At 45.1% G+C, this 12,358-nt stretch overlaps 1 protein-coding gene across 12 annotated transcripts in view; it reads left to right on the top strand.

Moving 5' to 3' along the window:
• Positions 1–12,358, top strand: part of LOC100521600 — a 54,326-nt gene that overhangs the window by 25,351 nt on the left and 16,617 nt on the right. For 11 of the 12 annotated variants that reach the window (XR_002341269.1, XR_002341267.1, XR_002341266.1 and 8 more), the window contains one exon: positions 5,659–5,742. Coding sequence is in view for 6 of the 12 variants with exons in the window: in XM_021082152.1 (XP_020937811.1) it covers positions 5,659–5,742 (84 nt within the window). In the remaining 6 variants the exon portion in view is untranslated. Of the gene's footprint in view, positions 1–2,831; positions 2,850–5,658; positions 5,743–12,358 lie in introns of those variants that run through there. The other variant, XM_021082159.1, reaches the window with a different exon arrangement.

Below are 12,358 nucleotides of genomic sequence, written 5' to 3'. Positions count from 1 at the left end.
GGGATCTTCCTTCTTTTTTGAGAAAGGCCTGTATTGCTATAAATTTCCCTCTGAGGACTTCCCGTCGTGGCGCAGTGGTTAATGAATCCGACTAGGAACCATGAGGTTGCGGGTTCAATCCCTGCCCTTGCTCAGTGGGTTAACGATCCGGCGTTGCCGTGAGCTGTGGTGTAGGTGGCAGACGCAGCTGCGATCCCACGTGGCTGTGGCTCTGGCGTAGGCCGGTGGCTACGGCTCCGATTCAACCCCTAGCCTGGGAACCTCCATATGCCACGGGAGCGGCCCAAGAAATAGCAACAACAATAACAACAAAAAGACAAAGGCAAAAGACAAAAAAAAAAAAATTTCCCTCTGAGCACTGCTTTCTCAGCGTCCCATACATTTTGAAAGGTTATGTCTTCATTATCATTTGTTTCAAGGTATGTTTTAATTTCCTTCTTGATTTCCTCATTAACCCATTGGTTTTGTTTGGTTTTGTTTTGTTTTGTTTTGTCTTTTTGCTGTTTCTTGGGCCGCTCCCACAGCACATGGAGGTTCCCAGGCTAGGGGACGAATCAGAGCTGTAGCCTCCGGCCTACGCGAGAGCCACAGCAATGCAGGATCCGAGCCGCGTCTGCAACCTACACCACAGCTCATGGCAACGCCGGATCGTTAACCCACTGAGCAAGGGCAGGGACTGAACCCGCAACCTCATGGTTCCTAGTCGGATTCGTTAACCACTGCACCACGACGGGAACTCCCCCATTGGTTTTTTAGTAGCGTGTTGTTTAGTCTCCATGTAGTAGGTTTTTTCTCTTTGCTTTTCCCATGGTTGGTTTCTAATTTCATGGCATTGTGGTCAGAGAAGATACTTGAGATAATTTCTATGCTCCTAAATTTATTGAGATTCGCTTTGTGTCCCAATATGTGGTCGATTCTTGAGAATGTTCCATGAGCATTTGAGAAGAATGTGTATTCTGCTTTTTTTGGATGTAGTGTCCTGAAGATATCAATGAAGTCTAACTTTTCTATTGTTTCCTTTAGGATCTCTGTTGCTTTATTGGTTTTCTGTCTAGAGGATCTGTCCATTGATGTGAGGGGGGTATTAAGGTCTCCTACTATGATTGTATTCTCATCAATATCTCCCTTTATGTCTGCTAATATTTGTTGTATGTATCTGGGTGCTCCTGTATTTGGGGCATATATGTTGACGATAGTAACATCCTCTCCTTGGATGGATCCCTTAATCATTAAGTAGTGTCCTTCTTTGTCTTTCTTTATGTCTTTTGTTTTAAAGTCTATTTTGTCTGATATGAGCGTTGCGGCTCCTGCTTTTCTGTCATGTCTATTGCCATGAAATATTTTCCCCCCCTCTCACTTTCAATCTATATGTATCTTTTGTCCTAAGGTGAGTTTCTTGTAGGCAGCATATTGAAGGTTTTGCCATTTTATCCACTCAGCCACTCTGTGTCTTTTGATTGGGGCATTCAGTCCATTGACATTTAAGGTGATAATTGATAGATGATTATTTATTGCCATTCGAACCTCGTGTTCCAGTTGATTCTATGGTTCTCCATTCTTCCTTTCTTTTTTTTTTTTTTGTTGATGGTCTCCTGTTATTATCTGCTTGAGTGTATTTTTTTTTTCATTTTTCGCAAATGCAATATTTGGTTTTGGCTTGTGGTTGCCCTGTTTTTTAAGTATGCTAACCCCTTCCCATAATTGTGTGTTTTAGCCTGATGATCCTATAAGTTCAAACACTTCATTACTATATTAAAACTAAGAAGGGAGACATACAAACAAACAAAAAGGGTTATTTATTTCCTAACATCCCTTGCCCACATTTTATGGTTTTGATGACTCTTTTTTATTTTTTTCTTTTTAATTTTATTTTGTTTGAAGCATGTTCATGATTAAATCTGTATGCTCGCTTATTTGAGTGACTGCTCTCTGATTGCGGTTTCCTCAGTCCTAGTTCTTCCTCTTCTTCTTTTCTTTTTTCTTCCCTTTCCTTCCTTTCTTTTTGGTTTAGAGAAGCTCTTTCAAAATTTCCTTTAACCTGGGTTTTGTGTTGCTGTATTCTTTAAGTTTTCGTTTGTTGGGAAAAATTTTTATTTCCCCTTCTATTTTAAATGATATTCTTGCTGGATAGAGTATTCTAGATTGCATATTTTTTCCTTTTAGCACTTTAAATATCTCTTGCCATTCCCTCCTGGCCTGTAGTGTTTCTGTAGAGATATCAGCTGATATTCTTATGGGGGTTCCCTTGTGGGTAACATTCTGTTTTTCTCTTGCTGCCTTTAGGATCCTCTCTTTATCACTAACTTTTGCCATCTTTATTATGATGTGTGTTGGTGTGGGTCTGTTTGGGTTCAGTTTGTTTGGGGCCCTCTGTGCTTCTTGTATCTTGGACCCAGTATCCTTTAGATTTGGGAAGTTTCCATCGATAATTTCTTCAAATATATTTTCCATCCCCTTATCTTTTTCTACTCCTTCTGGAATTCCTATTATGCGTAGATTGGCCAGCTTTCTATTATCCCATAGGTCTCTTATATTGCTTTCCAGTTTTTTGATTCGGTTTTCTGTCTGTTGACCGGATTGAGTGATTTCCATTATTCTATCTTCCATATCACTGATTTGTTCTTCTGCATTATTCATTCTGGTTTTTACTGCCGTTAGTTCAGTTTGCGTCTCTGCAAATGAATGTTCTAGTTTCTCTTGGCTCCTCCTTATATTTTCTAGTTCCTTTCTGAGGGTATCTGCGTTACTGTTCATATCTTCTCTTAATTCCTTCAGTATTTTCCCTATTTCTCTTTTGAACTCCAGGTCTGTCAGTCTGCAGAGATCTGTTTCATTGTTGACTGTTTGAGGTGAGTTCTCCTGTTGGTTTGACTGGGGGTGGTTTCTCAGCTTCTTCATCTTGCTTGTTGTTTTCTTTTTCCTGGTGGAGTTGTACCCTCAGTGGCCGGGCAGTGTTTGCCTTGTCACTGCCGTGGAATATTTTCTGAGGGCTTGATGGTATGCAGCTGATCCTCTAGAGCTTGGCACCCCCTGGGGCCTTGGGCGGGTAGCATAGCAGGGCCGCTGGAAATCCAAGAGGCTCCTCCCAGGGCAGCCCGACTCCGAAAAACCATCTGAGAATTAGGCAGACTTATTCACAGCCTGGCTAGGCTTGTTCTAGCTTTTCTGGGCTGCAGGCCTTTTCTCGGGGGCTGGTGGTGATTGGTGCTGCTCTGCGGAAGTGTAGCCCCTCCAAAGGGCAAGCAGGCCTGTGCAGGGACAGCCCCTGTGGTGGTAGGCTTCAGGCAATTGTTGAGGCCAGCCCTCCTGGATGGCAGGTAGCCCCAGGTCCAGCGAGAGCATAGGGGGTGGTGGGGGTGGGGGGGAAGCACTGGGAAGCGCAGCTTTCTGCTAGCTAGTGGGCCTGTAAGCTTGCTGTGGTGTGGGGGGTATTCTATGGGGACCCACCCCTTCTTTTCTCCCCTCCCCAGCACGGGCGCAGACCAGGCTCTTCTCCCAGGTTCCCTCTGATGCAGCTTTCCACTTCCCCGCCCCTAGAGTATTGCTCCCTCCCTCTGCCACAGTTTTGTTTTCTAGTCTCCCAGGCAGTCTCTGCCCGGTCAAAAAGTTTCTAGACTTCCAAGCAGTTTCCGCTCCGCCCTGCCCCCCCAGCCCTGGGACTAACCTCTGGAGCCGAGGTCTTGGTGCCCAGCCCCCACCCAGGCATCTCAATTTTTGGTGACTGTGCCCATAGTTCAGATGGTCCGTTCGGTTCTTGATCGGCTTTTCCGTACTCTGACTTACTGCTATTCTCTTCTCTGCATCTGGAGATTTCTCTGGTTCGTTTGATCTTCCCCCCGTGGAGGTGACTTTCCAGCGTGCGGGATCCCTTTCTCCTCCTCAGTTCCCTTTCGGGAGCGCCCATCCCGCTCGGATTCACCTTCTCTCACTCTCCTCTTTTCTCCCGATCTGCCCAGTAATGTCACGAACTTCTTGCCGTTACTGGAGTTTAGGTTCCTCTGCCAGCGATTGGTTGCTGTTCTGTGCAAGTCATTTATTCTGTAGATGTGCTTTTTTTGTTGTGTTTGTGGGAAAGGGTGAGCGTGTCCCCCTACTCCTCTGCCATCTTGTCCTCTCTCCCCCATAATTTCTACTAATCTGTCCTCCACCTCGTTTATTCATTCTTCTGCCTCCTGTATCCTGCTGTTAGCTGCTCCTCGTGAATTTTTTATTTCAGTTGTTGTATTTTGCATCTCTTCTTGTTTGAGTTTTATATCTTGTATCTCTTTGCTCAGTGTTTCCTGTTAACTACCCATCTTTGCCTCCAGTTTATTTCCAATGTCTTGCATCATCTTCAGCATCAACAGTCTAAAGTTTTTTCCTAGAGGCTGAGACTCTCCTCATCACTTAGCTGATATTCTGGGGGTTTTCCTTTCTCCCTCATCAGAGTTATAGTTCTCTGTCTTTTCATTTTTATAGGTTTTTGGTGCAGTGACCTTTTGACAGGGAATAGAATTGTAGCCTCTGTTCCTTCTGGTGTCTGCCCCCCTTGTGGCTGAGGTTGGTATGGAGCCTTGCTGTAGGCTTCCTGATGGGAAGGGCTGATGCCTGCCCACCGGTTCGTGGGGCTGATTCTGATTCTCCTCCCTCTAGTGGGTGGGGCTTTGTCTCTGGATGGGATTAGAGGTGTCTGTGTGCCTGAGGGTTCTTTAGGCAGCTTGTTTACTGAGGGATGGGGCTGTGATCCTACCTGGATTGCTGTTTGCCCTGGGGCTTCTCAGCACTGACTGGTGGGGCCAGATTTTGCCAAAATGGCCACCCTCCAGAGAAAGGCATGCTGCTGAATATTCCTGAGAGCTTTGTTCCCAATGTCCCTCCCTCGCAACAAGCCACATTCACCCCTGTTTTCCCAGGATGTTCTCCAAGAACTGCATTCAGTTTTGACCAGATTCCTATGGAGACTTTGCTTTGCCCTGGGACTCGGTGCACGTGAAAGTCTGTGTGCGCCTTTTAAGAGTGGGGTCTCCTTTTCCCCCAGTCCCGTGGAGTTCCTGCACACATGCCCCACTGGCCTTCAATGCCAGATGCTCTGGGGCTCTTTCTCCCAGTGCCAGATCCCTGCATGTGAGGATTTGATGTGGGGCTCAGAACTCTCACTCCTGTAGGTCTCTGTGAACCAGTTAGTTTCCAGTCTGGGGGGCTTCCCACCTGGGAGGTATGGGGTTGTTTGTATCACAAAATCATCCCTCCTACCTCTTGATGTGGCCTCCTCTTTCTCTTCCGGAGTAGGATGTCTTTTTGAAGGTTTCTGGTCCATTTGGGTGAAGATTGCTCAGCCTTTAGTCGTGACTTTTGTTGTTTTTAGGAGAGAAGTTGAGCTCCAGTCCTCTTCCGCCATCTTAATCCCATCTCCTACATCCAACTTTCAAAAACCTGAAATGTGCCCATGACATCACTACCATGGACACTTACTGCACCACAGACAATGCATGTCTGTATTACTAATTTGCCTGCAAAAACTCCAGACTGGATTCTTGGCTGCATTGTTGAAAGAAAGAAAATAGCCGTTAACAGTGATTTCCCAAACAGAATGGTTTTACTCTTTGGGAAGATAAAACCCTTTGACTCAGTTCCTGCGGTGATTTACTAACATGCCTTTGGTGTGCCTGTTGGTCCTAGGTGGAGTGGGGAACACACACCTCGTTCCTGTCTTCAAGCAACCTAGGATCTATTCTGCAGACAAAACATGGATCCATCCAAAAGGTAAGTCACAAGTAATGATGGTGTGTTGTGAATTTCTGCAAGGAGTGGAAGAGCCCACAGAGTTCTCAGCTTAAGACTCAGTTGTCTTCCCAGCTCTCTGAAGTCTTTCCTCACAGCAGCCCAGACACCCTGTGATGATCTCTGCCCTGACCATTCTCATTCACGTTCATTGGACTGTCCCCAGGTTTAACAGATAAGAACAAGATAGGCCCAGTTACATTGGCATTTCAGATAAACAACAGATATATTTTAAGTATACGGATGCCTCATGCAATATTTGAGACCTACTCAAAAGTATTCCATGTTTCCCTGAAATGCAGATGGATATATACCACATCTTTCTTGGCTCATCCTTCTGTAGATGCTTGGGTTGTTTTCTTGTCCTGGTGATTGTAACTCTGTTGTGATGAAATAGAGGTGCGTATGATCGTCAAGCGAGTGTTTTCGATAAATTGCCAGAAGTGGAATTGCTGGGTCACACTGTAGTTCTGATTTTAATTTTTTGAGCAATCTCATGCTGTTTTCCACTGTGGCTGCACCAGTAATGTTCCTTTTTCTCCACATGCTCTCCAACATTTATTGCTTGTGTGTGTGTGTGTTTATAATAACCATTCTCTAAGGGATGAGGTTGAAACATTATTGTGGTTTTGGTTTGTAGTTCCATTAGTGTGGTTGAACCTCTTGTCATAAGCCTGTTGGCCATTTTCTGTTTTCTTTGGAAAATGTCTATTCAGATCCTCTGCCCCAGTTTTTTGTTTGTTTGTTTTTTGTTTGTTTTGTGCCACACCCAAGGCACACAGAAGTTCCCAGGTAAGGGACGGAACCAGCAGCGCCCCATGGCACCGTAGTAACAATAGCAGATTTTTTGTATTTTTGCCACGTTCTTGGGCCGCTCTTGGGGCATATGGAAGTTCCCAGGCTAGGGGTTGAATCGGAGCTCTAGCCGCTGGCCCACACCACAGCCACAGCAATGCCAGATCTGAGCCGTGTCTGCGACCTACACCACAGCTCACAGCAACGCCAGATCCTTAACCCACTGAGCAAGGCCAGGGATCAAACCCACGACCTCATGGTTCCTAGTCAGATCCGTTAACCACTGCGCCACAATGGGAACTCCATTCCGCTGGTTTAATTTTCCCTTTCTATCACTTGCCTTTGAGGTCAGAGCCAAGTGTAAGCAGACAGATGTCCATGTGCTTACCACCTATGTTTTCTCCTAGACATTGTATGGTTTCATTTCTTCCATTTGAGTCTTTAGTCCATTTTAATTTGGGGATGTGTTGTAAGGTAGGGGTCTCGTTCCATTCCTTGCATGTGCCTGTGCAGTTCTTCCAGCACCATTGATTGAAGAAACTGTCCCTTGTCCATTGTATGCTCTGTGGTCCTTTGTTGGAAATGACTTGTCTGTGTCTGTGTTGGTTTTCCTTCTGGGCTGTCAGTGTTGTTTCACTGGTCTGTCTGTTTTGTTTTTGTGCCAGTCCTGATCTGTTTTGCTATCTATAGCTTTGTAGTGTAGTTTGAAATCAGGAAATGTAATCCTTCCAGCTTTGCTGCTCTTTCTCAAGATGGTTGTAGCTGATGGGGATCTATTGTGGTTCCATACAAATTTTAGAAGGGTTTCTCCTAGGTCTGTGCAATGTGCAGTTGGGATTTTGGTGGAGAGTGCATTGAGTCTCTGTTGCTTTTGGTAATCTGGACATTTGAATGATGTGAATTCACTCATAAACATGAAATATCTTTCCATTAATTTGTGCCTTTAATTTCTTTCCTCAACAGCATATAGTTTAGAGTGTACAAGTCTTTACCTTGCCTGGTTAAATTTATCTCTAGGTACTTTAGTTTTTTCTTTTACTTTCATTTTATTTATTTTTATCTATTTATTTATTTATTTTATTTTGTCTTTTTTGCTATCTCTTTGGGCGGCTCCCACGGCATATGGAGGTTCCCAGGCTAGGGGTCGAATCGGAACTGTAGCCACCGGCCTATGCCAGAGCCACAGCAATGCGGGATTTGAGCCGCGGCTGCAATCTACACCACAGCTCATGGCAACGCCAGATCGTTAACCCACTGAGCAAGGGCAGGGACCAAACCTGCAACCTCATGGTTCCTAGTCAGATTCCTTAACCACTGGGCCTTGACGGGAACTCCTAGGTACTTTATTTTTGATGCAATCATAAATACGATTTTTTGGTTTGTTTCTGTTTTAAATCTTCTATGTCTTTGTTTAGTCTTTCTTGTAATGTGTTGATCTTTGCCTCCAGTTTTTGTCTGAGCTCTTGGATCCTCTTCACAATCATTATTCTAAAGTCATTTTGCATGGAGGTGGGTGTGGGGGTTGTCTTGTTCCTTCATCTGGTTCATATTTCTCTGCCTTCTCATTTTGTATGCTTTTTGCATGATCTCCTTTTTGTAGGTTAGAGGTGTGTAGCCTGTCTTGCTTCTAGTGTCTGCCTTCTTGTAGGTAAAATAGAGGCGTTTATGGCCAGCTTCCTGATGGGAGGGACAGGTGCCTGCCCACTGGTAGGTGGAGCTGAGCCTTGTCCCTCTAGGGGGTGGACCTTTGTCTGTGGGTGTGATGTGGAGCACTTTAGGTACCTGTTTGTTGATCAGTGGGTCTGTGTTCCCAGCCTGTTTGTTGTTTGGCCTGGGGCTTCTCAGCCCTAACTTGTGGGACCAGATTGTTCCAAAAGGGCCACCTCCAGGGGAGCTCATGCCAACAACTATTCCTGGGACCTCTGCCTAGACTGTCCTGCCCTACAGTGTTTCCCAGTCACCCCCTCCTTTCCCAGGAGACCCTCCATGATTGGCCAGGTCATTCTGACCCAGATTCTTCTTGAGTGCCTGCTTAGCCCTGGGACCCAGTGCACATGAAAGCCTGTGTGCACCCTCCAGGAGTGGAGTTTCTGTCTCCCCCAGTCCTGTGGAGCTCTTGCACACAAGCCTCACTGGCCTTCAATGTCATGTGTCCCAGGGGCTCCTCCTTCCCGTGCCAGACTCCCTGGCTTAGGCACCTGCTGTGGGGTTCAGAAGTCTCCTGTGGGAAAGCCTCTGAAATAGAGTTCTTTTCCAGTTTGTGGGCTGCCCATGCAGGGGGTATGGGATTACTTCTACCATGAATGAGCACCTCCTGCTGTCTCAGTGTGGCTCCTTATTGCCTTTGGGTGTAGGATATCTTGTTCTTGGTAGTTTCCAGTCTATTTTGTTGATGGTCATTCAGCACATAGTTGTAATTTTGGTGTTTTCATGAGAGGAGGGGAGCTTGAGTCCTCCTACTCTGCCATCTTGTCTATTTCTTTCTTTTTTTTTTTTTTTTGTCTTTTTATCTGTTCTGTGGAGGTTCCCAGGCTAGGGGTCTAATCAGAGCTGTAGCTGTGGGCCTACACCAGAGCCACAGCAATTCAGGATCCTCAACCCACTGAGCGAGGCTAGGGATCGAACCCACAACAGCATGGTCCCTAGTCAGATGCGTTAACCACTGAGCCACAACAGGAACTCCGTGTCTGTTTCTCTTCTTGGGGTTTTGTTTTGTTTTGTTTGTTTTTAGGGCTGCACTTGCAGCATGTACAAGTTTCCAGGTTAGGGGTTGAATCAGAGCTGTAGCTACCAGCCTACACCACAGCCACATGGGGTCTGAGCTGCATCTGCAACTACACCACAGCTCAAGGCAACACAGGATCCTTCACCCACTGAGCAAGGCCAGGGATTGAACCTGTGTCCTCATGGGTACTGTTGTGTTTTTTAACCATTGAACCATGACAGAAACGCCTGTTTCTCTTTTTGATGTTTTGTTATTATTGTATAGAAATGCCACTGATATGTACGTTGATTATGTAAACTGAAACATAACTGAATGTATTCATTCAAACAGTTTTTTGCTAGAGTATGTAGGATTTTCTATTATAGTATCATGTAATCGGCAAAAAGGACACTTTTACTTTTTCATTTATGATTCAGATTCCTTTTATTTCTTTTTCTTGTCTAATTGTTAGTAGGACTTCAAATCCTATGTGGAATAAAAGGGGCAAGAGTGGGCATCCTTCTCTTGTTCATCATCTTAGAGGAGAAAAAGCGTTCAGCTTGTCACAGTTGAGTGGAATGTTAGCTGTAGGTTTGCAGTTGATGGCCTTTATTAAGTTGAGGTCCATTCCCTTTATACTTGCTTTGTTGAGACTTTAACATAAGTGGATGTAGAAGTTTATCTCATGGGTTTCTTTGCATCTATGGAAATAATCATATGGTTTTTACCCTTTTTGTTTTTCGGTTTTAGTTTTAGGAATGCACCCACATCATACAGAGGTTCCCAGGTTAGGGGTCTAATCAGAGCTAGAGCTGCAGGCCTACACCACAGCCAAGCAAGTTCTGTTTCCCTTCCCAGATGATGGAAGATTTTAGGCATTATTTCTTCCATTAATTTTTCTGTTCTGTTCTCTTTCTCTTCTTCTGGAACCACCCCTGTAATGCAAATGTTATTCTGCTTGATGGTATCCCATAGGTCCTTTAAAGTAGCCTAATTTTTTAAAAATTCTTTTTTCATTTTGCCTCTCTATCTGATTGAGTTCCATTGTTTTGTCAGGCAGGTCTCTGATTAATTCTCCTTCATCCAGTCTGCTGTCAAAGCCCTCGAGTGTGTTTTTCAGTTCATTAATAACTTCTCTTTGGTTCTTTCCTCTGCTTCCTGTCTCTTCATTGAAGATCTCTTTGTGTTCATTCCTTCTTCTGAGTTCAGTAAGCATCTTTATGTCCATGACTTCTGACTCTTTCTCAGGTCGATGGCTTATTTCCACTTCATTTTGTTCTTATTCTGTGATTTTGCCTTGTGTTTGTTTTGTTTTTTTTTAGAAAGATATCCCTGTGTTTCATTTTGCCTAATTTTCTGTGTGTGTTTCCATGCATTAGGTCCATTTGCCATCTCTCCCAGTCTTGAAGGAGAGGATATACTTGGGAGCTGTCCTGTAGGGCCCAGAGGCGCCATCCCACTTGGCCACAAGAGCCAGGCACTCAAGGAGTGTCTCCTCTGTGGTCTGTGTGAACCCTCCTGTTGTGGTGGGGGCCCAGCTGTGATTCTCTTTGCTGGGAAGTGGGGAAGCACCGGTCTGGGACACAAGGTGCCTAGCTGCGGTGGGTGCGAAGCCCTGATTTTTTCATGTTCTCTCTGCTTGAAAGCCCTTGTGTCCTGATGTTTAATTTCGAACATAGTTCCTCCATTGTTCCAGAGCTGGCTTTTCTCCCATGTGGACTAAGGGGGGCGATCTAGGGCCCTGGTCCTCAGGAAGGCTTTGCAGCCTCTCTGGGTTGCTTTCTTCCCTTTCCCTTGCTTCAGACAGTGTTGCTACAGCCACAGCTGAGCAGCATGTCCACAACTGCCATACTTATACACACACCAGCCCTTGCCAAGCAGAAGTGTGGGAATGGGGTTCCTCTCAGTCAGCAGGAAGGGGAGGCTGTTTCTCAGAGCCCATTTCCCTCCTAGCCATGGAGATGCACCCGCGAATGAGCTCCAGTGCTGAGCAGGTCAGCTTCCTTTTCTCAGAGAGTCAGGGGGCTGTGTGTTCATGTTTTCCTCTGTGGGACTGAATATGAAGGTGAAAAATAGGATTTCTTTTTTTGTCTTTATGCTATTTCTTTGGGCCACTCCCACAGCATATGGAGGTTCACAGGCTAGGGGTCTCATCAGAGCTGTAGCCCCTGGCCTACGCCAGAGCCACAGCAGCACGGGATCCGAGGCACATCTGCAACCTACACCACAGCTCATGACAACGCCAGATCATTAACCCACTGAGCAAGGCCAGGGACCATACCCACAACCTCATGGTTCCTAGTCGGATTTGTTAACCACTGAGCCATGACGGGAACTCCTGAAGTTTGCTTTTTAAATAAATTTAAGTTAAATATGTGTCCCTTTGAAGAATTCATTCCTACTTACAGCAAAGTATGCCTAAGGGTCATGTTTAAAAACATGTTCCCTGAGAATTTTTCTACCTGTATAGAATCCAGTAGTAAAGAAAAGAAAAGGAATACCGCCATGAACTACCACATGAGGTAAAATGAGGTAGGATGTATTGTTTGATGAGAACCTCAGTAGTGTATCTTAATTGTGGAATTTCATCCAAAAAAAACGAACCAAAACTCTCATAAGATTCAGCAAATCCATTGCTAGGGCTTCTGATGAAAACGAACATCCTAATTTGAAAAGATAGGAGCAGCTCTGTCCACTGAAGTGTCCCTTAGACTTTTTCTCTCACATAACTTCTTTTCACAACAGCGAGTGATAATGTGTAGACCAGCCAGGTCATGGCAGCAGCCTGTGTCCACTGAGGGATGAGTCAAGAAGATGTGGTGTCCATATGCAGTGCAGTGGTATTCGGCCAGAAAAGAGAGTGGCCTCTTGCCATTTGCTGCACCTTGGGTGAGCCTAGAAAGTATTATGCTGAAGGCCACAGTCAGACAAATCAGGATACTATGTGATGTCCCTGATTTGTGCAGTCTAATACCCAAAACCAATGATCAAACACACCAAAGAGTAACAGACTCATAGATACAGGGAGGAAAAGAGGACTCCCATCTCCCTTGTTGTCCTATCAGAAGAGCGATGCATTTGGTCTCTCAATTTTAGATA

This window comes from Sus scrofa, unplaced genomic scaffold, assembly GCF_000003025.6.
Source record: "Sus scrofa isolate TJ Tabasco breed Duroc unplaced genomic scaffold, Sscrofa11.1 Contig54, whole genome shotgun sequence".
Classification (NCBI taxonomy): Eukaryota; Metazoa; Chordata; class Mammalia; order Artiodactyla; family Suidae; genus Sus; species Sus scrofa.
The sequence above is the reverse complement of the archived record's forward strand: the minus strand, read 5'-3'. Positions and strand labels throughout refer to the sequence as shown.